We start from the raw sequence: 25,463 nt of genomic DNA on the forward strand, positions 1-25,463 counted from the left end.
GATATGTCGATAAGAAAGTGCTCGAAAACGATTGCCTCTCAGAAACGGTTTTTTTCCACAAGAGGGCAAGTTAACGGATCCTGAAATCTGATTGGTTCTTAGCGCGGTTCAGCTTTTTCTATCTTTGCCCACTATAACGGTAACGCTTTCGTGAGTTTTTTTCCCATTTGTTTACAAGAGAGGAGGGAAGTGCAAAATGCTTAAGCGCAAAAAAAGCAAAGTTATTTTAAAAGTGGATGATTCTTCTCAGACAAGAAAGTTGAAACAATATTAAGGTAACATTCTTCTTCTCTGAAACATATTTAAGCTGTCTTACTCTACCGTATTCGCGTGATGTCTGTGTGTGAGTGTGTGTGTGCGTGTGTGTGTGTTTGTGTGTGTGTGTGTGTGTGTGTGAGTGTGAGTGTGAGTATGTGTTTATTAAAAGATAATACAAGAGAAAAAAAAGAGTATAGTACAGCTTGGTAATAAAATCCAGCCAATTAATTTAAAGACATGAATATGTTATATGTGCACTGCGGTCTTGAGAAATGTATATGAAAGCGATCCTTACAGTAATGAACACTACTCATGTAGTAGTGAAAATAACTGAAATAAATTCCGGCATGTTGTAACGAACGCACCGGTAATATCACTCAATGGCTATCCCAACCATATACGTTTATTTCTCGACCAGTGGTTTCTATAACAAATTTAAATTACACTAAGTCTAACTACGGAAAATAAATGGCATGAACAAAATAATAATCGATATAAACGCGGGGAAATGAAAACAAAACACACCTGACGGTTTGGATCATGAAATAACGCGAGACGCATCTTAAGGACAAACAACACTAAACTACGTAACAAAGAAGCTTTTACTCGCGAACACTACAATATATATGTCGACGGGAGGGGACTGAACCCCACCACGTGAACGGACCGCTGGCCCCAAATTCGTTGTAACACATGTAGTCTAGCGAAAATAAAGCAGAGGTCGTGTTTAAATCCCGTACAGGCCTGAATTTTTTTTTAGACCTTATTTTCACAACCACATATTAAGTACTGTTCATTGCTGCGAGGATCGCTTTCACATACAAAATCCAACCATTCTCAAACATTTACGTCCAAAGTGCAAGACAGTTTTTGTTGTGGTTGTGTTTCATGTTTTTTCTACACACAATTTACTGCGGCTGCGTCATTAGTTTAACAGATAGGATGTTGCATATATACCGCCACTGACAAAGCACCGCATCAAAAGCAAAAAAAAAAAGGACCAGAATCATTACAGAAATCAGGTTGTAACAAATTTTGTCGTTTTCGAGTACTCGGTGAAAATGATGGCGGCCGCGAGCCTAGCCCGCGATTCTCCTTCCCATTCTTCTCGTGGCTTCACCGCTCAACGCACTCACAAAAACAGCAGGCAACACAGGCTTATCAAACAAGAATTTATTGGAATGGACTTTTCTTCAGGAAACCGAAAAGTGGCCGACCTAGCTGTAAGAGAAGGCATTGGGAGTCGTAGCTTCAGACCAAAAGCAAGCAGGAATCTAGAACTTACGGCTGGAAAAAGAAACACATGTTGTAGAATCATTTCACTGGTTTCCTTTTCTTTAATTCCAAATCCTACTAAATCTCTAGTTAAGTGTCAAAAACTAATCCTAGTTGACTACGCTCGGCGTAGTCAACTAGTCCATATCCTTTTTCAGATTCAAATCAATAGCGACTTTGTCAGCCGTGTTTTCCCGCACTTCAGGAAGTGCTAGTCTCCTTCGCAGCTGTTTTATGGAATGTCGCGTAACACTACTCCCCCCCCCCCCCCACCCTATTTTTCGGAGGAGGGAGCATTTGTAGTGCCTTGCAAAGGAGACGTAAACCTTTTTCTTTTTTGAGGGGCTGTTGTGATTTCAATGGTTTGGCTTTACGGCACTCACGGTTTATCAGTAAAACCACACTTCACATGCTGCTGTTATATACTAGGAGTTTAATCTCTGAACGAATACACCAACTTACATTAGTGACGTTTAAAATAATACGCGAACAAGATGATAGCCGGTTAGTGATTCACCGGCTACAGAAAGTGTTGGTGAATTTTCTCATAAAATATCAAACAGTATGTTGAAAAATATATACACCAAAGTGATAAGTCTGGAAAAACATTCGATAAAGATACACCATATAAACTCTGGCAGTTTGCTACATCTCGTTAAAACCCCGGCGAGGCCGTTTTTACTAAAAGCTTTTTAAATCCCTTTACACAAGCCTTCAACACATGGATTATAAAACTTCTCTACACCCGGTTAGAAATAGTTCACTACATAACGGAACACTTCGAGTCCTGTTTTTGGAGGAACGAGGATTCGTATGTATAATTATACTCATCTGATTTACTGACTACCTTTGTTGGTAAACACTAAAAATAGCTAAAAGCTAAAAATTAAAATTTTGCCCTTAACTAGCCTGCTGAATGCTAAGAACTACTTGATAATCATTTTAGTTTAATGGCAACCAACCAAACATGGTGAAACGAGGGCCACTTGCAAAGAACGAACACTGCTTCTGACCAGAAATAATCGAAGAATGTCGTCCGTCCTCGATTACGTCCAATTAACAGAGCTACTATATCCATCGCTACTTTTACTGTGTATGAAAAGGCCCGTCGTCCATTTTAGCACTGAATTCACTCAGTTAATAGTGATATCTAGTAAAAAATGTTCAACTACTCGACACTTCACGGGTCAAAATGCAAGCAGCGAGCTCCTTAACAGCTCGAGTTAACTTGAGCCACACTCGTTTACCTTTCAAAATTTTCTCAGCCCAGAAAGAGGGAGATCGTTGTTTGCAAAAGCGGAGACGTTGAGTACAGCTAGTTATGCTGACCAAACAAATCACTGCCCTTTGACAACGCTTAAAGGAAGCCGATCAAAAGCCTCACGTGGTTGAAAACCGCCAAACAAAATTGGCATCTTTCACATTTTTTGAAATTTCGTATTTCTCTTCAAGCGCGATTTGCGGCATAAAAGGAATTTCTGTAACTTAAAAAATCACCGTCGCCCTGAAAAAATTTCTAATGAAAAGTTTAGGTGGTCCAAAGTAAACCTAACTTCTAGCTTCCCCCATCACAATGCATGGCGATTTCATTTGCTTACCTTCGTTATCTCGTAAGTTTGTGAAGTTTCTTCATTATCGTTTCACATACTCAGCTTAATGATTTAGAACAAATGGTCAACTTGAAAAGAGTATTGTGGATAACAAAAACTAACGAACAAGTTGCGTAAAAACACTAACAGTAAAAACGAGAAAAAAATATTGCCCAGGGATGTGTCTTGGACCAAATTCTACGCTGTGAAGTTACAGCTGAAGCGCAAGTGCAAGAATAAAAATGTTGTTGAGGATAGTCTGAATGCCCTAGTTTTGTCATGTATATAAACCTTATTGTCATTACCCTCGTAAGGACTGCTTGTTACCAATCAAGGTACAAGCATTATGCCGTCAAAAGATGAACGGATGCTTGAGAACTTATCATAAATAAATTTTAACGCTCTAGAGGCAAACAACTTTTTTCATCTATACACTTTCGCTCTACTTACAACAAGAGGACATAGTGAAAATCATCAACCAACTGCAGAGCTGAATTTGACACACTTCTGTTTCACAACCGTTCCATGACATATTTTCTTCCTCAGGCTGGAATTCAGGACTAGTAGCTTGGAAGGCATCTGCTCCAACTGCAGTCTCCAAGATTGAGCAAATCGACAATAAAGGTACTTCTTAGTTTTGGCTTGAGATTACATTGGTTATGCTGCTCAACAGTACCTGTTGTCGTTTGAGCAAAAGTCCAGGAAGGTAATTATTTCACTATCGTCTTATAAATTTCAGTTCAAGTCTACCACATAATGAACGGCCTCCTGGCCTTTTCTTGATTCTTGAATATGCGTCAGTTGTTTTCCCTTAGCAAAAGTTGAACTGCAGTTATGATTTACTTTGCTTTGCCTGCAAACGAAGGCAAATTAACAAATTCGAACCTGTAAAACATTCCAGCTCTAAATTCTCATCATTTGTCACACAATTACTGTTCTCGTCCTTTAGAACAACTGGTTTTTCGATCTCTTCCATGAAAACCCCTTTCAAGTATACAAACAGAAATCACTTTGTGTCACTGTTCTTCATTGCTCGGGATTCCTTGTCTGAGAAACAGTTCATGACACGAAAATCAACGAATGTCGCGTCTCAAACCAAAGCAAGCTTGGACTAAAGGCCTGAGTCCCTATTTGGAGGGTACACGGGAAGAGAGGCCCTTCCTAAGTACATGTTCGGTGTCAACTGCGAGTTGTAGAATGCTCCAGGGTGCTGTATGTGACTAGGATATTGGTACTGTGGCTGACCAAACATTGGAGGGTACTTATTTGACGGGAAATATAGCCCACTGTACTGAGGCATGGGCTGTTCAGATAATTGTGATGGAGGAATGGTACTTTTATCCAAAGGAGGCTGGCTTGGTGCTGTTAAGCTTTCCACTGAAAATGACTTGGATCCTGGAATGGAGACGGAAGAAGATGTTGCATATGGACTGTGCGGATTGTGTGAGGTTTGACCGACCGGTCTCAAAAATGGGCTCTTGTTTGGAGGTGCATTGCTATAGTGAGAGCCAGCGCTAGGCGCATGCTCAGTAGGCGAGTGTAAAGGGCTGTGGTGATTACCAGGTGCACCAAATGCAGGCGACTTGCTTTCTTCAAGCTTACGACCATCCAAAGGTGAATGAGATTGATTATAGTTACCCATGACGGATGTGTAAGGATTCTGCATTCCGTGCGGGAGTGTCTTTGGAGAAAGTTCAATAAATCCTGGCCGGGTTTTAGAGTTAATCTGCCTGTCGTCACCTTGCAGCATATTTTGATGCTGTTGTGGTTGAACAGGGTAACTAGCCATTCCTGGACCACTCATGCTACCCTGAGGATGAGACGGTGAGAATGGCGGCTTGCTTGGTTCGTTGGGTGATGGGCCGGGAAATCTCGGAGTCTGGGGCGTTAAAGGAGTCTGGGGAGTGTGCGGAGACCCTGTACTTGTTGGAGAAGGCACAGGACTGTTCTTTGGATGCCTGGAGTCTGGTGCTCTCCCTCCTGGGTAAGGAGGAGGAGGAGACCGTACTCCTGCTCCCAAAGGATCTGACGAAGGAGAATTCGAGTTTCCTTGTGTTTGAATTCCTCCGAGGTGCCTTGGCCTCTGGAAGTATCCCTGCTGTTGCGAACCTTGCTGCTGACTAAATGCTGGAAAGTGGGATTGTTGCACTTGCCCACGCATTTCCTGAGGCCGCCTTTCCATAAAAGAACCCTGATGTTGAGATGCTCCACTTCGTGGGTAGCCACTGTAAGGAGACTGTTCCCCTCCTAGTGCTCCCTGTTGATTAAAACTACTTCTGGCGTACATTCCATTCATCCCTGTCACTGTACTCTGATTGCCACTGCTTTGCGAATTTCCAAAGAGCAACTGATGAATGTCCTCCATAGCTTGCGACTGGGTCTGTAGTCTTTGTCTATCCTTAAAGAGAGGCTGCTGTGACTGTTGCTGCATATGTTCCCACTGTGACGCTCCATAACCCGGTCGTGCATTCACTTGAGAACCCGGAATTCCTGAATAACCTGACATGACGGGGCCACCAGAACCCGTCATGGGGTACTGCTGGGGATAAAATGACTTTTGTTTACCAAACATGTTCACTGAGTTCGTTTGTTCCAGTTTAAGAAACGGCGAGCTTGATGGTTGCGCCCTGTGGTAGGCTGTGATATTTTCTACTCGACCCATATGCACGGCCTCTGCAGCTCTGTTCGCAATACTAGTAGAAAACACGTATATTCTATTGGGTGGTTCAGGCATTTCTACTGGCCTGGGCACTTTTTGCTTTCTGCGACGCCTGGGTCCATCTGAACCATCGGAATCTATGGATTGAAGACAAGTACTGAACACACCATCATAGAAGTATTTCCTAACAGCTAATTCACGCTCACGATTGCGTTCTAGCCTCTTCGAATTTTTCAAATCTTTGTCAGTGGTGGTATGATAAAATATTTACTAATTGAATTAGGTCGGGCCGGATGGGATAATATTGGGCTTTCTGTCACGACCTCGAGGAAAATATTTTCCCGTCCGGCCCTTCCACGTTATAGTTTTAGTATTCAACCGTGAATAGACCCATGTAAGCTATTCTTTCTTTCTTACTTTGACAGAGAGCGGGTGAACAGGTACGGTTAATACACCATACGACCAGCGAAAAACAGAAACAAAAAAAAAAAAAACAAATAAAATAAGCTTGTCAAATCTTCAAAAAACAAATGGCTTAGAAAAAGAATTCCACAAACTATAATACAATACACAATACGCGTCTTGGTAAGAAGGCGTTTCAACGTTTCCCTATTATGTCACTCTGTTTGCAATACCCTTCGTTGAGCAACGCTTCTTTACCAACAACAAAACAGAGGGAAGTGCGTTCAAAGATGTAAGAAGAAATTTAGCCTCCTTGGCAGCCGTTGTTTGGTCCTACCACACATCGCATTGTGGGCAAAGAGCTCATTGAGCTATTACATCAAACAATGGCTGTGAAGGAGACTAGAAAAAACGACAAACTCAGTTTCATTCTGTTAAAAAATCAATAGATTGAAGCTTAAGGTAATCTTTACCTATATCTTTTTCATTGTCTTCCTCTGACTCGGACCCAAGCCCCTCCTCCTCCCACCATTCCTTCTTTTTATTCATCTGTTCTCGCATGATCACACAGCGGCGTTTGGTCCTGGAGTCCACTCCAGCGGCACTAATGAAAGATTCTTGTTTCTGGATTTCTTCTTCCACACGCCGCTCTAGTTCCTTCCGTTCCTATCATTAGAGGACATTTGGTTAAATACCCTCGCGGACCTCAAGTTACACGTTTGCATTTATTGTCTATACTGTGAAAGGGTGCGCAGTATATTTGCTATTTAAACTAAATAGTACACCTGCAAGCTATCAGTAAAATATGCTTGACTTTTGGAGACAAAATAAAAAGTATAAAGTTACAAAAGCAAAAATCGGATAGGTGATGGAGGATCGTCTGTTGCTATTTGTTTCTTTTCACAATTAATGTGAACTCAATCAACCGAGCTTCTTTGCAATATCCTGCGCCATTTTTATTGTAGTGCAAAATACCTTCAACGTGAAGATTTCAAAATATTTACTATGCACTTTAGAAAAACCCAGGAGTCAAGAATGACGACAAAGGGAACAATTCAGCTGGAGTTTTTTCTCAATGAAAAAAAAAAAAAACAAACAAAAAAAACGCGAAGTACTTCTTTCTTCCTCTGACTTGTGTGAAACGTTTTATTCGACGCTTTGCATAAGTAAGCCCTTAGAGTGAGACGGTAAGCTTACTAAAACAAAAATTCGATTTAACGGCAATGTAAAGAGTACCTCCATATCCTTCTCGACTCTCTCTTCGAGTTCACTTTTTTTCCTTCTTCTCTCGGCCCGTTCAGTAGGTTTGTTCTCTTCCATATTACCCAGATCTCTCTTGTTGGCTGGCGGTCGCCCGCGCCTCCTTTGCGTTCCCTGTTCAGGTGCTGGTCTCTTCCTCTTCTTCCTCGGCTGAGGAGAGTCTTCCTCGTCAAGCTCAAGTTCTTGCTCAGCGTCCGAAATGTCGTCCTCGTCCTGGTCTTCTTCCGCGGTGTCGTCTTCCTGTTCCTCTTGGTCTTCCTGAGCACTGAGGTCGTCCTCTTCTTCTAGCTTGTTTCCCTGCAGACAAAGAGGATCCGAGCACTAGCAGGTTCAGATTCACTTCAAACTTAGGTAGAGTGAATTCGTTGGCAAGTTGAGCCTTATGTTTGATTCAAGTGTGTTCTAGGCGCCCTGCACAGCTGACATAGGTAAATGTAAAAAGAACCGCGTACATGGAAGAACAGCGATGACAGATACAAAGATGACAAACGTAAAGAGAAATACGACTGTTTTTACAGATCATATTAGGTGCAATGCTACAGGTTAAAAGCAAATCAAAGACTAACAGCAAATCACTGACCGAGGTCCGGTTTTTTTTTCTTTCTCCAGTTTCGATATTGAAGTGTGTTGTGGGCCGTTAGTGGCCCACAATGTAGGAGCTATTACAATTTGAGTGAAGCGAAAGGAAGACCTACTTAAACATAGTATTGCGAATCTCCTCTGAATGCAGCTTAACAAAGCCCTTAGAGACTTTTCTATAGTGCTAAAGTGGTTTTTAACCCTTTCACACTCCGCAGAAAGGTAGCCTGCCATCAGAAAATGTACGTCTCCGATCTACAGTCCACTCCGTAACATCTCACGGGGCTGCACACGGAGACTCAATGTGTTTCGCTCAAAAGATAAACTACCATCCAGAGAAAAGAATTAAGAAAAACTAACTACAGTGTACATTAGCCATAGGATAGAGATTTCTCTCCAAGCCAGTTAGCATTGTCCTTCAGACAAAACATATGTGACAGCAGCCCATTTTACAGTGACAGTCATAGATACTAGTAACTGTAGCAGGTCTCACATTACCTTTAATCTCTCCACTTTGTCTTCTTTTCCAACTACTGCATCTTTATCTGCTTTTTGTTTAGCAGCCACCTGCAATATTCACAGATGATATTTCATTCAAACTGAACTTCTCATAAGACTTGACACAAGTTTTTCTCCAAGCAATTTTCAGTTAAACATTGAAAGAGAAACTTGTACAACCCTCTCAGCTAATAAGATGCAAAACTTGTACAACCCTCTCAGCTAATAAGATGCAAAACTTGTACAACCCTCTCAGCTAATAAGATGCAAAACTTGTACAACCCTCTCAGCTAATAAGATGCAAAACTTGTACAACCCTCTCAGCTAATAAGATGCAAAACTTTCAGCAAATTATTTTATCTCCTTTCCGAACTGCATGTTATTCCTCCAGTCAAGTGCTGTTAACTAACAGGAATACCTTCTGATTTGCCTTGGAAGACCTGTCCTTCTTCAAAGTCTCCAGTTCCTTTTCTTTCTCATCCTTCCACAGAAATATAACAAACACCTTTTAAAAAGTTGCACTAACAGGAGAAGTGAGTGCATCTTCAAAAAATACTTTATCAGCGAAAAATTAATGTTAAAACTTCAAAAATCAATGATGATTCTCTTTAAGAAGGTCTTGTATGCGAGATATTTTGTTTATTATACCAGGGTTGCACTAAATTGGACACATAAAACTTGATTAATTCAAATGTTGACCTTTTGGAGTATTTGATGAAAGGAAATAAGTTTGTTTAAATATAACACGTGAAACATTCTGTATTTGAACTGGTCCTTAGTTCTCGTCACTAAAAGTAAAGATGTTGGATACAATTGATAAATTAGTAAATAATTTATTCCAAAACCCCACAGTGCCTTTTTTTCACAAAAGGATAAGTTTGAATAATCAACTGTGATGTTGGATTAATTGTCTAACTTTATTGCTTGGATTTAGTTAACAGGCATTTATGTTCAGTTATACCAAAAAGTCTAACATTTGAACTAAGCCTTCACAACAACATACCTTTACTGACGGCATGACAGCAGGATAGAGCTCATTCTTTAGGTACTTGTACAGCTTTTTCTCATTACTGTTGCTTGACTTCTGAAAAGAGCTATCAGCAGGTACAGCATACATCAATACAAGTAGAAGTGAATCATACCATATAAAACCCCATCCACCAAGACCACAAAATATCTATAATTAACAAACAAATTGCCGAAAAAATAATGACAAACAAGTAAACAATATCTACTTAACTATCAAAGAGAAAGAGAGAAAGAAGGAGAAGTTCTACTTTATTATCAAAACAATGCAAATGAAGAACACAGCAAACAGTATTCCCTAAACACAGCTTAGTTTAAGAAAACTCTTGTATCCTAATATTAAAGTTTCTTTAACATCCTCATAAACACATATTGGTTTTCCCATGATTACAACCAAATGAAAAATCATTTATAAAAACACTATATCTTTGTGCATTTATGAACAATTATCCCACACTGCGGAAACTAATCATTTATAAATATACTGTCAGGTTTTTTAAATTATACAAAACTTATGCTGGACTTCCCAACCAAAAAGGATAACAGATGACTCTGCCAGAAGAACCACCTACCAGAAGGATCTGGTAGCTGTGTGTTTACAGTGTTCAACAATAACTTTTAAAACCACTTCATTAGAATAACTGTTTCTTGCCTAAGAAAATAATTAACACCACATAAAGCTTCAAACCCAAGTAAATGTATGCTATTTCAGCTTAATCATATGACAAGTTCGTGTTTGATTCGAGTCCAGTTTTATAGTAAACTTTTATATTACAACCACAGAGCTGTAAACTGTTGCAAGGTTTTTATTATCACAGATCGTGTGAATATTTTTCCAACTCAAAACATTTAACGTCAAACCTCATGAATCTAACAGTGTTTTAGATGAATACTTCCAAACACTGTGATTGTCAAAAAAAATTTTACTGCTATGGAGGATGAGATGCAGCATGCTTGCAAGTCCTGCTTATTGATACAATCAAGATAACCACTAGTGTACATGCATGAATGAATGAGTGAATAACCACCAGAGTAAGGTAAGTCTTAGATAAAATGGCCTGCATATTGAAAATGATAATATTAATTAAGAGCAAAAGTTAAATCCATTTTAGTCCAAATTTGGAGACCTTCTCAGAGAGAAAAAATGACTTAGACTCTGAAGAAAAAACTCAAAAGACAGTTGTCTTACCTCAGAAGCTTCTCCCAGTCTTGGCAATTTAAACAGACAGTCTCCCAGCTGAAAAATACAATATGCAAAATACCACATCAACTATACAATCAACTCCAGGCAACCATCCTTCTCAGCAAAAATTTCAAAATATAAGCAGGTGAAACTTTTAGGATAAAAAAGGTTTGCAATTTCAACACCTCAAACAACTAGTGCTTCTTTAGCATGAAAATACAAGGACAAAAGGTGCAAAACATAAGGAGAAACAAACTAAACAGTGTGACAATTACACTGCTTCATTAAATATGCTTCACAGGGCCCAAACATTATCCCACCAGCTGGCGGATATGGCTAATTAACATAACAGCTTCATGCTTTATTTAATTTTCTCTTACTTGGCAAATCATAATAATGGAAATTTAATACTCAACATGCCATATATGGAAGAGCTATTTCCATCCTAAATAAACATTATCTTATTGTGTTTGTGTAGTAAAATGTTAAAACACAATTCTTTGGGTAACTATCTTTCATGTACATCATAAATGAAGCTGTGTGTACACACATTATGGCATGAGAATAATTGTTGAGAATTCTCCATTTTCCTGTTAGTTGCCAATACATTCTAAAAGATTGTAACAAAGAAAAATTTACAGCAAATGAAAATTGCTATGTTTTGCATGTTTACGTTACAGTGTATGTCATGCCCCCCTTTAATTGAGCCAAACAGCATGTCTGAAATTATCATGCACAGTCAGGTAAATATAGATAATTATCAATTCATGACTTCAGGTAGATAAAATTAATTTTCCCTTGGTCAAAGTAAAATTTCTTGTAAAAAAACTGAGTATTTTTACATTAGCTTGACATGGCCTGGTTCTCTCAACTTCAAAACAATTAAAAATTTCAGTACACCTTATCATGTTACTGATGCTTCAGGTTTCAAGAAACCTAACATGGAAAATGTCATAAGAAATGCTTTTGAATGGTTTACTTAATCTAAAATTTAACACAGCATATGTGAAAAATAATTCAAAAAAAAAAATTTGAAGTTGTAACAGTCACCAGACAGATAGTCATCAAGTAATTTACAAGCTGAGCAAATTTAAATGCTTTTAAATAACATCAAACATTTTTGATTTGTCCCATTTTAGAGTAAGCAAGCTCACAGTAAGTTAAACAGTGTGACCGAAAAATCCAAAAGAAAACTAAAACATGCCCCAACGAAAAAGTCATACTCATGCCGCCATTGCATGAAAAGGAAAATGTCCTCTTGTGCCTGAAAACTAATACTTATTTAATTCATTTACTTATTTATCTTTTGAATTGATATAAAATATATCAGCATTAACAGACTATAATAAGATGAGTATCAAATGTTGATGATAATTAAGCCACAAGGACCGTTGGAATATTAAACATACTGTGTCTTATACTTCGTTATACTATCAACAGTGCGACTTTCAAGGATAATTCCTACAGCACATCAGTTGAAAATATCAAAGTTAATTTTTTTTAAGTTTGAAATTTTACAAGCAAGTTTTAGTCTACTTTCTCTGTCTAGTATTGATTATCTCAACTAAAACAAAAGAAAATGAAACTGTCTATGATAAATCCAAGTGAAAAGCACAAAAACAAAACCACCACAATTTAAATACATATACCTTATTAACCAAGTGCGAGGGCCATACTGGGAGAATATCAGCCTGAGGTCTTGAGAGTACGGACCGAGTGCAGCGAGGTCCGTACAAAAAAGACCAAGGGCTGATATTCTTCCAGTACGGTCCCGAGCAAGCTTGGTTAATAAGAGATTTATTATATGACTGAAGTTCAAAGGGACACGAGTTCGGTATCATTCGGGACCATTCGGGACGGTGCCCGGTCCAATACTGAGAGAATATTGACCAGCAATAGAGCATTTTGATTGGTTGATTTTAGTTATTGGCCCTCTGACTGCCCGAGTCGTGTAATAAAGCTACTTACACTTCACAGACTTTTACCAATTTGAAATGCATTACATCATTATATATATCTTATTAACCAAGCGCGAGGGCCGTACTGGGAGAATATAGGGCTGAGGTCTTGACAGTACGGACCAAGCGCAGCGAGGTCTGTACAAGAAAGACAGAGAGCCGATATTCTTCCAGTAAGGTCCTGGACAAGCTTGGTTAACAAGAGATTTATTATACGACTGAAGTTCAAAGGGACACAAGTGCGGTATCATTCCGCACCATTCGGGACAGTGCCCGGTCCAATACTGAGAAAATATTGACCGGCAAGAGAGCATTTTGATTGGATGATTTTAGTTATTGGCCCTCTGACTGCCCGACTCATGTAATAAACTGTATTATTCCTTCTTGAAAGTTGTCCTGCTTTTACATTCCTCGGCTCTGCCTAAGCAGTAAGAAATGTGCCTTATAGCCAAAGAAGGCTCTGGTATACCAAAAACTCCCCACAATGACAAAAGACTAAAAATTGAAACCAAAATTCCTACTCAATCACTAAAGTGGAAATTCCTTATTCCATTTATCTTCAAACATCAGTAGTTGCTTATTAAAAAGAATCCTCCTTGTCTAGTGCATAGTAACACTATTAAACCACAAATTTCAAAGTGATTACAAATGATATACTATTCCTTAACAAAGATCACTCTGATACAATGAAAACAGGAGACCAACAATAAGCACAATATGCCCTCAAGTTTAGATAAAATGCTTTCATGAATATCTGACTACAATATGATTGGCCAGCACTAAGCTCTGACTGGGCAGTAATTACACCCTATACACAACAAAAATTATCAAGCAACAATCCAGAATCTGAGATATTTAAAGACAATCTGTAAAGATAATGTGATCTTACCATTAGGGGGTTAATTTACAAGGATTGATTTTGACAGTAAATTAAGAGCAACACATAAGCCTCAAGTCTAAAGTTCAGTGGGGTTTTTGAAATAGAGCTGACTAACTCCCTTCAATTACTTCCTGTGTACTTACATCTCTAAATAGAAGACATGGACAAAGGTTAATGTAACTGAGTGTGTACACGCAAATTCACTGCAACAGCTAGTAACTGTCTTCACCTGAATCAAGGCATGATCCTTATTAATCTAGATAAATTTTAAAAAGTATAAACTTTTTCCTTGTTTGGCCTACTATTCACACAGAAGGAACGCTTTTGATAAACTTAAATCTGAACAAATTCACCCACTGATCGTCTAGAAAAATTTGTCCAAAGATGCTGGCTAAAAATAACAATGTGATCTTTTGCAGTTCCCTTTCAACAATTATGCTTGCAAACACAATCTTATATTTAAGTATGGACAAATCAGTCTTTAACTTATTACCATGTACTGGGGATAACAAACTGACAAACAAAAGCTGACCCTGACCCAGGACACTATCACAACCTAATTTCTCTGGACATGTATCATTTGAAAGGGCCATGACAACGCCTCAATGTTCATCAAGGGTCTGCACGACTCAAGTCAATTGTCACCTTTACCCATATTTACCCCAATAAATCATAAAAATTAATGATTGCCATTTTTTTGTCACACTATAGCAGATTAAAAAAATTGTGCCTTTTAAAATATCAGCATACAACCCTTTATTATTAATTAATTATGATGGTGTAACAGTGCATGCATGATCAAATCATTACTCACCCTGTTCTGCGACCCTTCTTTCCAATGAGTTCGCGATAAAGTCTCAAATCTGGTGAAGAAAACAATCATCTTCCTTTAAGTTAAAAAGGATTACCAATATTTCAACACTCTGTTAGAAACAACTCCTTTGCTAACAAGGCATATACACCTTAAAGCTGAGGATACATCCCAAAGTATGGTTAAAAATAATGGTAAACAAAAAGGAAGAGAGACTTAAGTTTTGTAGAAAGCATTCACTCTAGTCTGTTTCATATAGCAGCTAGAGATGACAAACTGCTACAGTCAGAATCAGTTGTGCTCTAGATACTTCCATAAGTAAACATTTAAAATAAATTAAGACATGCACAATGTATACTGGACTGAAATCTTTACACCCAGATCTACAAATTGTTTGGAATCAAAAGTTAATTGAAAGTTATGTACTAAATGTGCATTCTCAGCAGACAACAAAGGTCAGTTCCTAGCTCTCATTTGACATTTCAATGGTTACAAATTTTCTGTCGACAACAAAATTTTAGAACCCAATACAAAGGGTAAAAGGTCTTCAAGAGGTTCAAGAAATCAAAGAAGACTATCCAAGCAACAGAGGAAGCTGTCAAGATTGTTTTATGGGAAAGCTTCCACAATAATAAAATTGTGGACAGAAATAACAGTAAAAGAGGATATGACCCAATGATCTGTGAGATATTATCATGTCTACAAACAGTATGCCAGGTATTATTATAGAAGTTTGAATTATAAAATTCTTAAGAGAACTGATGCTTCCTTTGTGTCAACCATGTTATCATATTAGTCCAAATATTTATGATTAAAATTACACAGGAAATGAACTATAACTAAAACAAAAAAGCCCATCAGTTGGACAATAAAACCTTATATTCAGACTTTCAACTCTAATGAACAATGAAACCGACAGGATTGTTAACACACCACAGTGTGATTTGGAATGGTGATGGTGATTTGATGACACCAATAGCAGCAGAGAGAGTGACTAGAAAGCTACTTGTGAAAAATATTGTCAAGCAATGCACCTTAGGTCATCAAAACCATTATAGTTTAGTACACAGAAATATGTTATGGAAGAAGTCTAATTTCAATATCTGAAAGTGATTCTTGGGGCAACAATCATACTCACACAACACTTATGTACTGACTATTATTTCGTTGCTTATGTAAGTAATTACAAGATGATCCACTTTTAACAGAGACTGTTCTTCAACAAACACACTTTGCAACACAACAGAGCAGTTAGAATACCAGTACATAACACATATGTGACAACTTCAAGATCAAACAAAAATTATTTCATTTACCAAACAGTTCCTCAGAAAACATTCACATCTTCCAGACCCTTACAAAACAGAAATGCTGCTGAGAATTTGTAGTTCACAAGCTCTGGATATGTAAACAATACATGCTTGGCTGGTCACAGAACTACCTGACTGTGGCGGTTATAAATATTCAAACTTCTGGCAGGATTCTGAAAAGCTTTTTTTGTGGCCAGACAAAGAGTGTCAATTTTGATTCACACCAGTTAAGTCCTTCATTCTGTTGACCTGTGAAAGAGCTGCCTTTCTAAGTCTTGAAAATCCACCAAAACCTCTCAGAATCAAACCCAAACATGGTAAATCAAGTTAAGTTTAGATTATGCTAAATTAAAAATATATATATACTACAAGCATAGGACAGCATCTATTTGGGTCACTGTAAATCTAGCAGAAGCTGTAGAAAAAAAAACCTATTTTGGAAGAAGATATTAAATACCTACATCTCTGACAAGGGGTAAAGACCAGAGAGGAAATAATCCAACTGTAAAAGCCATGAACTTCTTGCCTCAAAACGACTTTTCAAAATATATGCAAAACATGCAAGCCCCATGAAACATTTATTCCATTCTGTTGTTTGCCCTGCCATGTGACTTAGCCTAATTGCATTCTCCTTGTAACCATACAATGGCTTTTTAATTTGAATCTTGTCAACAAGCTTTGGGAACAATGTGGCTGCTTAGAGCCCATTGGAACACAGCAAAAACGGAGTGTAAACAGTCACTGCTCTTAGGAAACCAGCCCTGTGATTGGATCTTCAATTGGCCTGTCACCTGCTGAACAAAAATGGCTCTTTTCATTGGAGCTACAATATCAACAAAGCCCCTCCACTGAAAATTTATGCAAATTGGATTTCTTACATGCATATAAAATTTCCATGACAAAAGCTTATTCATGGAGTATTTGGCAGCAGTAAACAATGGACTGAATAGCATCTCAAGAGAAGCAAGCAAAAAATTAAAAGAAATGGAGAGGACTAAAACATTTCCATAATACACTGAAGAGAAGACTTTTGGTGTGACCCTTTCAAAAAAAAAAAGAAAAGAAAGAAAGAAAGAAGAAAAGGCAATGTAACTATGTACTGAAGACCTATAATAAATAAATCTGCCTTATTTAAAATTCTAAGAGGGAAACAAATGACAAGCCTTTGAATATTTAGGTCATGAATTGTAGTTTCCCAAGACAAAGGTTAAAACAAAGGATTGAATACAAAAACCGGAAACATACTGTTCTATGAGCATTATATAAAAACATGTACTTCCCAAAGGGGAAAAAAAATTAAAACAAAAGCAAAACCAGTGTTGTTATTAGTAATGAGCTGTGCAACACAAAAATTACATTGAAGTAAAGAATTCATGAACATTATATGTAGCTATGCAATTCTTCAAAAAAAAAAAAGACAAAAGTATTAATTTGGTAATTGTGTGGTTTGTGAAATAAGAAAAAAAAAACTCACACTCTAGTTTTTCAGATCAATAGTTTAAATAATAAACTCCTACACACAATCACAAAAAATATAAACCTTTGACTAAATAAATTCCTCAATAAAAAAATAAATTCCTCAATAAAAAAATATCAATCAACTCTAAATTTTTCCAATCAGTGGGCAGTAACAGCATACCTTGTTGTCATATGAATTAAAAAAGCATATTTCAGGTTTTTCAGAGTAGTATATTTTTACCAATCAAAAAATGAGAGTGTTGGTTGAAAGTTGCTGTAAAATTTATTTAGTAATGGTATCTCGTTGCTCCAAATCTGAAAAAATTGAAATAAATTTTTGGGTAAAAATATAACATGACATTGTTAACAAAATTACATGCTATACAATACTCAAAAGCATCACTTTGGTGTTCAACCACTGATTCCCCAGTATTCTAACAAAGAGGAGGCAGTTCCATTTTAATTCTGTGTAAAGCATCGATTTCAAAATACACCAACACTGAGTTTTGGTCTTACAGACTATCAATAGATGCTGGACTGGATATTAATCAGTAAAACAACAGCTTTGACCCCCCTATTCCTGAAAGTACTGATTACAGAAACTGATAAGTAATACAGACAGTTTCTACAGACACATTCAGACTCTTTGTACTTTGGTAAACCAACAGTGTTTGCATTATGGTCATTATATTATGAAGATATGCCAGTTTGTCATTTTGGTTTGTTGTAATACTCACTAGCACAATACATATGATTAACAGTCCTTCTAAAATAAATATCAGAGAAATTCTACAATTCCATCATGGTTAACTTAATACCCAATTTATCTAAATTACACTAAAATCAAGACCTGTTCATAAAAGATGCACTAGGTTCAGTTGCATTTAATTGCAAAGGGTAAAAATGAAGTTGAAAAGTATAGCTGCGGGTGATTAAAGTTAACTAAGAACCTGAGCTTAGATAAAGACATCATCTAAGCTTAGTGGAGAGTGCTTCATTAGTAAAATGTTCCGAGGCTGGTTCATAATGAACAAGTGATCATGTTTTGAAGCCTAGCCCTGACCTTGACATTAAAAAATTCATCAGATAATTTCAACAATCAGCTTGATCAATTGTTTAGTCTATGACCTACAACATGGTTGTCTAGCTGGAACTTTCACTCTGCAGGCAGTTATTGTCTACTAATAGCACAATCGTACTAAAATATAGTATTTCTCTCTAGCAATAATACATCGATATTTGTCCGCAAGAAATACATTTTTTGTTTAGGAAAGACTCTTGCAGTCATTACTCATCGATTATTGTCACCATCCACATAATAGTTTTAAAAAGACTTGATTTAAAAAAAAGCAAGAGTGAATAGGCATTGTACATACTAATAACCACTGATGGATATGTTATTGGCAGGGGAAAAAAGGCCACAGATGTTCAACTTTCATTTTCATCTTTAAACAAAATAAAAGTGCTTGTTCAGTCTTGTTTTACTTTCCTACAAAACTACTCATTTTTTTTGCATGCATCATTATTTCAAACATTTTGTTTCAAAAATAACTCACATCTGACAATAAAAAAGCCTTGGAGAGAAGAATTGGTTAAAATAAGTAAAAAAGTTATGAGCAAAGTAACGATAAATTTCCAACTGCTATTTAAATTCCATATACTCTAACCCAATTAATAAGAGATTTTTATTTATACGCATGCTCCGCTGTATAAACAATGATTTCTGCTTAAAACATTCTAAATATGCACACTTACCATCAAAGTACCAATAAATATTATTGGAGGCATCATAACCTATGGGCTTTACTCCCTTGGAAAAATGCAAACAGTTATCAGTTGACAGATTGATAGCTTAAAAATACTAGAGCTGTTGTTGTTCTTTTTCATGGTTTGGCTGCGAGGCTCACAGCCTTAAAAGATTGACAATTAAAGAAAGCAACCCATGCGGCCAAAGCATATTTAGGACTATTGTTAATTGAACTGAATAGTAGACTAGTCCATTGTGGGTTATCTGGCCAGCAGCTTATCAGCGGCATCCACTGAGGCACCTGGGTGGAGAGATGCTGTGAGTATCAAGTGTCATACTCAAGAACATAACACAATAGCCCATCAGTCAGCACAACAAACCCACACAAAGATGTTCAATTTATGCTATAAATAGGTTAATACACATGAAAAAATTGTGCACTTCTGATTGGCTGAAAACAAGTGCACTTTTCATGTAACATGGGTGCAACTTACAAATAGCACATGCTGTCAAAATTTTGTCTGTCTTGACTTTCAGTGATGCTTTTTTCAGAAGTTAATTGTCAATAAGTAAATAACATGATTTCTTATGCAAATCTGTTGAAAATAGCACTCTTGTAAATTTTTCAGACTACAAATTGCACTAACCCTACCAGCTTGTGCAATTTTGTTAACACCAAATCACACTCAAAATCATGTTAGCACCAACACAAATTTAACATACCAAAACATCTTCCTGTGAATGACAAAAATGACCTTGAATGACAAAAATCAACTCAAGCAAACTTACTGAAGAGTTTGGATTTAAAAAGTTCTTTGTGTACTCTTTTAATTGTTCATCTTTACTTGCTGCAAGGTGGTCTGCCAGACAATATATAAGTTGTTTTAACAGCAACACCTGCAAAAGATAAAATAAAATATCAGTTCAGTATTATCCCTTTCAAATATAGTGATCATAAAAAAGTGTCTTCATTTCAAAGCTGAAATAATTTGTATGCTACTCCATCACATACTTTTGTGGGCACACAATTGGTTCAAATGTTTATAAAAGCTCACAGTTTTCCACAAGCTTGGCTCTTAGAAAACTCTTCACTATTGAGAACAGATAGTGTCTGTGGACAGTATCTGTCCTCATTTTCAAGGACATTACTGAAAGTTTGTACTTTTACTTTTCTGCCATGAGCTTCTAACATGGAGGGCAACTAGTACATCACCAGAACAAAATTATAGTCACTTAAAGATATCCTGCAGATTACAGAGAGCCTCTAATAAGAGTCAATCTATACATTGGGTAGGCTCTCATTGTGTCTACAACAGTTGGCATGTAGTCGTTCAATATTCAGTGGATAACTGATGAGATACTTGACAAGACACTTGACTGATACTATGCAAATGTCTGAACAGTCCTCAAGAGTAGATTGACTATTGACCATGCAGTGCTTTGATTATGGAATGACTGACTACTGGCTGTTATTCAAAAGGGAAATGTGCTTTCAAGTTCTGCCAATTCTCACTAGCACTTCATTGAGAAAACTAAATTATTAGGCTCAAAATAAGTCACCACAGACAGCAATAATCTACTTTTAACTGTGACTCAGACTGACTTATGTTTCTGTATGATGAGTTGTGGAGTAATTAGCAGAAAATCAGAACATTCTGATTCTAAAAACTTTGAGTGTACTGATAAAAATTTGTGACAACACTTCAGGCAGTGAGTTTCAATTTCCCCCTAGGCAGATTTAGCTCTAGATTCCAACTCATTACTATTGCTAGGGAAAATTGCCTTTTCATGGAAGCTTATTGCAGCACCCCCAATTAAATTCATGTCAAAGTAAATTAATTTTACAGTAATAATGGGAGGAAAATTATCTTTTTTTTATGAAAAATAGAAACAGTTGTAACTAAATAATTATAACTGATCAACAAAGTTATAACCTATGTCTACCTTTTGAAGATTTTCATTTACATAGAATATCATTCAATTCAGAAATCTTGGGTCCAACATCCTAAATTAAGGTATCATAGAAAGACTAACAAACAATACTTGTATTAGGTAAAACAATAAATTATAATGCCATCATAAAGATATGTAGAAGACAACAGCAGTTGGCTTCAACAAAATGAAAGGAACAAAGTTGTGCACATAGCGCTTTTAACCATATTATATTATCATTAGGTAGTTTATTAATTGCCAGTGCTTTCGGATTATCTCGTTTAGTACTTGACCTTAAAGCTTCGTTAAAATGATACGCAGTTTGATGAACAGGTCCATCAGTACTAATTAAATTTAAACAACGATGACAATAAAATTGAGCTGAATATAGCTTGTTCGGTTTTAAGCGCTCGCCATTTTGCACCGAAACCACTTCGGGAATTACAGACCGACCTAGCTGAATTATTTAGCAATGACATCCTCGATGTCCTTGTCAATTTGCGAAAATAATTAGTTTACATCTGTTAACAGTATTTAGCCTATCAACCTTAAACGTACGAGGGACGATTAACAAAACGCCCACATCAACACACGTTAAATCAAATAAAAAGAAAACCTACTCAAAGGGAAATTTTACTCACACGACCCTCGGGTTTCAAGTCTACATAACGATTTCCTTGGTCGAGGGGAGACCTGTCCGACGATCTTTTCTCAAGCTCTTCTTCGAGGATTTCCTGCCATGTGTTTGGCCTTAAAAGGACGCAGAAAATTATAGTTCAATTAAAAACACACGCAAACTCCTTCGAAAGATACGGACAAATGTGTAGGGAAATCACATCAGCTGAGATTTTCATTATGCGCCATGATACACGCTTCCGTTATAAGAAAAAAAACACACAAATACTCGACTCACTTCACATCCCGTTTGGGAAGTAGAGTTTGTAGCAGTTGTATAAATATTCCAAACAGTATCGAGTTCTCGGACTCCAAGAAGGCATTCTCTAATTCCTGTTAAGGAAGACAACCCGTCAACACAATTCATCAGCAGGAATTAGAAATCAATCGTTCAGCTTACGTATATACTCGTGTAAGCTACACTACATACATGCGTACACTGGCAGCCAACGGACGAGTTGTAAATTGAAACGTAGCTTCAGTTTAATCAACAACTAAGTAACAAATCTCGCTAAGATTTCAAGACAGGCTTAAAATTTTCAAATAAAAACACAAAATATCTAAAACTTGCAGAAAATTAAATGTTTTCCTTGCAACGAACTATCGTTTTATAACGCGCACCTCGGCCGTGAAGCAGACGAAACCAAACTTCCCCTGGAATACCCGCAGGAACTGGGAAACAAAAACAAATTCCCACATCGAGCGCATTCCATTTGTCGACAAAGCACCTAGAAAATTAAAAGAACAATGATGCAGTCGCTTATTTCTGTCTTCAATCGAAATCTTCACCGAAAAGCTGAAGAAGTGAAATCTACAGCGTGTGACAAGTTGAAATTTGAGTTCACGCGATGACAGCCCACAATTAGTCACAACCAGGACACACTATCGCGTGATAAAACAAGAAAGCAGCGAACACAGACCGGACAGGCATAAAAGCTGACGGACAACCATAAATTACCTTGTTTGTGACGTCTCCGCATCTTCAAAAAGACGCCTCACGTTTGTAAAAAGTCAGAAATTTTCATGTTAGTTTGCAGGAACTCAAGGACTTCTCACCTTACTCCGCCTCACTTTCGTCCTTCAAAACAAAAACGTCATGTTTGGCCACGTGATAAGTTTGTCAATCAAAAGCTCAACTGTCATAGCAACATCTGAGGGGGCGTACTCAGCACCTCACACGTATTACTCTTTCTTCCTAATTTCTTGTTTCGACAAATCAGAAAGCTATGGTGGACTTTCGAAATAGCTTGAAATGACCTATTTTTAGACGTGATTAACTGCCGCTCAAAGGTTTCACCTTTTTTTCGTAAAATGATTAAAGTCGGGAGCAGCGCAGCGATTTTTTTTTAAGTGCTCTATTTGCATACCCAATTTACGATTTTTGTACAGTTACATCCTTTTTTATATAAACTATCAGTAGATGAACTAGATAAATGTATGAATGCAAGAAACGAGTTTTCTAGGGAACAAGACTGTTCTTTGGAAACTGAAAGTAATATGTACTGCGAGCAAGGGTTTCACGGGTAAACCAAAGTACAATTTGTGAACTTTAAACAATAGGCAATTCAACAACGATGCTTTCAACAAACTTGCAAATAATAACAATTGTATAGTAAATTCAGCAGTGGCAAACCAATGTTTTTTACGGGTTAGTTGATAAATACCCCGAGGCTTCATTCACGAGATGGGCCACGAGGTGCCTATGTGATTTTTGTTTATCTCCCAGTTTCCGGCGGAATGTTGCCATCATGTCGAACAGATTTAGAGGCACGAGTGAGGTATTAAAAGTGTGCAAAACCGCACGAGCCGAAAGAGAATGCAATGTGAAACTCTCCAAAAATCGAAGTGCAGGGGACGTTTATACGCTTTTTATTGTTACTTTCTCAGTAAATTCAGTTACCAACGCTTGTTTGTTCATTCTTGATGCAAGAACGCCTTAGGGTTAGGGCTAATTTGCAGCTGAAAACAAAAAAGAAAAGAAGATTTACTGCATTGCTTTTGTCATCCAAAGGACAATTGTACTTCAGACTGAACCTTTGTTTACACTGGGTAAAAAGGCAGCCTTGTCAGCGTAAAAGGAAAAAGAATTCGCATGTATGATTAGAATGTACTTTTCACTTATCTTACCTACCAAAATTTGATTTCTGAATGATGAAAAATTCACCCAAAGCTGTCTATTCAAACACAGGCAGCCCAAGCTCACTATTAGAAAAGCAGACGTGACTCTTACCGTTTTCGGCGAGTTAGCGCTAGGTTGGTAAAAAACTCGCCGAAAACGCTTCAAAATGGCCTGAGACGCTAGGAATCAACAAAGAAAACAACAAGGCAATAAGGTAAGTCCATTTTATTTCAAAACAAGACATTGTTTTCTCTCTTTTAAGGCAAACCGATAACATCCCATACAAACCTTTATAAATATAAAACGTTGCGCAACACGGTAAGAGTCACGTCCGCTTTTCTAGTAGTGAGCTTGGGCTGCCTGTGATTCAAATAATTATTATATGGCTGTGTCTCAAAAGGACTGGGAACTACCGAATTCACGATTTTTATTGGCTGAAATCAATATTGAAAGCGGTCCAGATTTTCCCATCTAGACAGGGGCCAGCATGATCTAGCCCGGTCAAGAAAAAAAAAGGTTCAAAGAATATAAAAAATTGGCCTATAAGACACAGCCATATAATAAACATCTTATTAACCGAGCTAGGTCGGTCTGTATGGGAGAATCTTGACCTCGGTCAAGATTCTCCCAGACAGACCTCCCGCTCGGTTAATAAGAACTAAGTATCAAAGATATCAACACTGGCGTCTTCCACTTAGAGAAACCAACCGCGTGTGGCTTTCCCTCCAGGGTCCAGGGCGGATAACGCTATCCAACGGATAACTTGCTATCCAGCGGAGAAACATTAGCAAAAGGTACTGCACTATCCACCCGATAGAGATTTATACAGTGGATAGCGTTATTCAACCTTCAAACAACCGGGGTCTATAATAATAAATTGCTATCCAGAGGATAAACTATAGCAAAAGGTACTGCACTATCCACCCGATTGAGATTTATACACTGGATAGCGCTATTCAACCTTCAAACAACCGGGGTCTATAATAATAAATTGCTATCCCGCGGATAAACAATAGCAAAAGGTACTGCACTATCCACCCGATAGAGATTTATACAGTGGATAGCGCTATTCAACCTTCAAACAACCGGGGTCAATAATAATAAATTGCTATCCCGCGGATAAACAATAGCAAAAGGTACTGCACTATCCACCCGATAGAGATTTATACAGTGGATAGCGTTATTCAACCTTCGAACAACCAGGGCCAGGTTTTGTAATAGTTAGAAATCATTACATGACTGGGCTCTTTAGAGTGATTAATGATCGTTTAAAAGTACTTTAACTCTAGCGAGGTTGTAAGAAATCACAGTCCGGCGCTGAAAGGGTGTAACAGCTACAGCTCGCGGTAAGGTTTATTCGACGGTATTCAATCTTTGGTGTCAGTCACCTGTAAAAACATTACCTGAGGTAAGTCCATAAACGATGCTACTTGTATTTGTCATTTTGTCAATGTCGATTTTAAAAACCTTTCACTCCTAACAGAGACTGACTTCTAATTCCGCCATACAGTATCACCCTCGAGTTAAATATAAAAGTCACGAGAATAAGTAAAATAAGTATAATAATAATAATAATAATAATAATAATAATAAGTAAAATAAGTAAAAACCTTTCACCCCTAAGAGAGACTGACTTCTAATTCCGCCATACAGTATCACCCTCGAGTCAAATATAAAAGTCACGAGAATAAGGAAAATAAGTATAATAATAATAACAAGTATAATAATAAAGCGGTGAATAAATTACAAAACGTTAAAAGTTAAACAAAGAGTTTAGCCCTAATGGAATCGCTCTGGGTGTTTAAATTGGGCCTTAACAATAAGGCCCAATTTAAACACCCAGA

At 37.4% G+C, this 25,463-nt stretch overlaps 1 protein-coding gene across 1 annotated transcript; it reads right to left on the reverse strand.

Annotated features, from left to right (window-relative positions):
* Positions 1-1,946: 1,946 nt before the first annotated feature.
* Positions 1,947-22,609, reverse strand: LOC111337414 (uncharacterized). The gene is made up of 14 exons (XM_022943702.2): positions 22,459-22,609; positions 22,122-22,228; positions 21,739-21,833; positions 21,467-21,575; positions 19,683-19,790; positions 18,902-18,956; positions 14,382-14,430; positions 10,736-10,783; positions 9,524-9,614; positions 8,939-9,001; positions 8,521-8,589; positions 7,420-7,740; positions 6,657-6,849; positions 1,947-5,918 (listed from the first exon to the last, which is right to left on the reverse strand). Exons 1-14 carry the CDS (start codon positions 22,478-22,480, stop codon positions 4,234-4,236), a joined length of 3,015 nt encoding a protein of 1,004 aa, XP_022799437.1. The 5' UTR covers positions 22,481-22,609; the 3' UTR covers positions 1,947-4,233.
* Between the last annotated feature and the right edge of the window lie 2,854 nt (positions 22,610-25,463).

The sequence above is a fragment of the Stylophora pistillata genome, chromosome 3, assembly GCF_964205215.1.
Source record: "Stylophora pistillata chromosome 3, jaStyPist1.2, whole genome shotgun sequence".
NCBI classification, from domain to species: Eukaryota; Metazoa; Cnidaria; class Anthozoa; order Scleractinia; family Pocilloporidae; genus Stylophora; species Stylophora pistillata.

Bases quoted from the DNA above. Each gene is read 5' to 3' on its own strand.
- LOC111337414 (XM_022943702.2), bottom strand. From the start codon at position 22,480: ATGCGGAGACGTCACAAACAAG. The intron at 9,002-9,523 runs GTATGTTGTTGT...TTTCTGTGGAAG, and splicing joins CTGTCATGCCGTCAGTAAAG to GATGAGAAAGAAAAGGAACT. The intron at 5,919-6,656 runs GTAAAGATTACC...TTCAATCCATAG, and splicing joins AGACAATGAAAAAGATATAG to ATTCCGATGGTTCAGATGGA.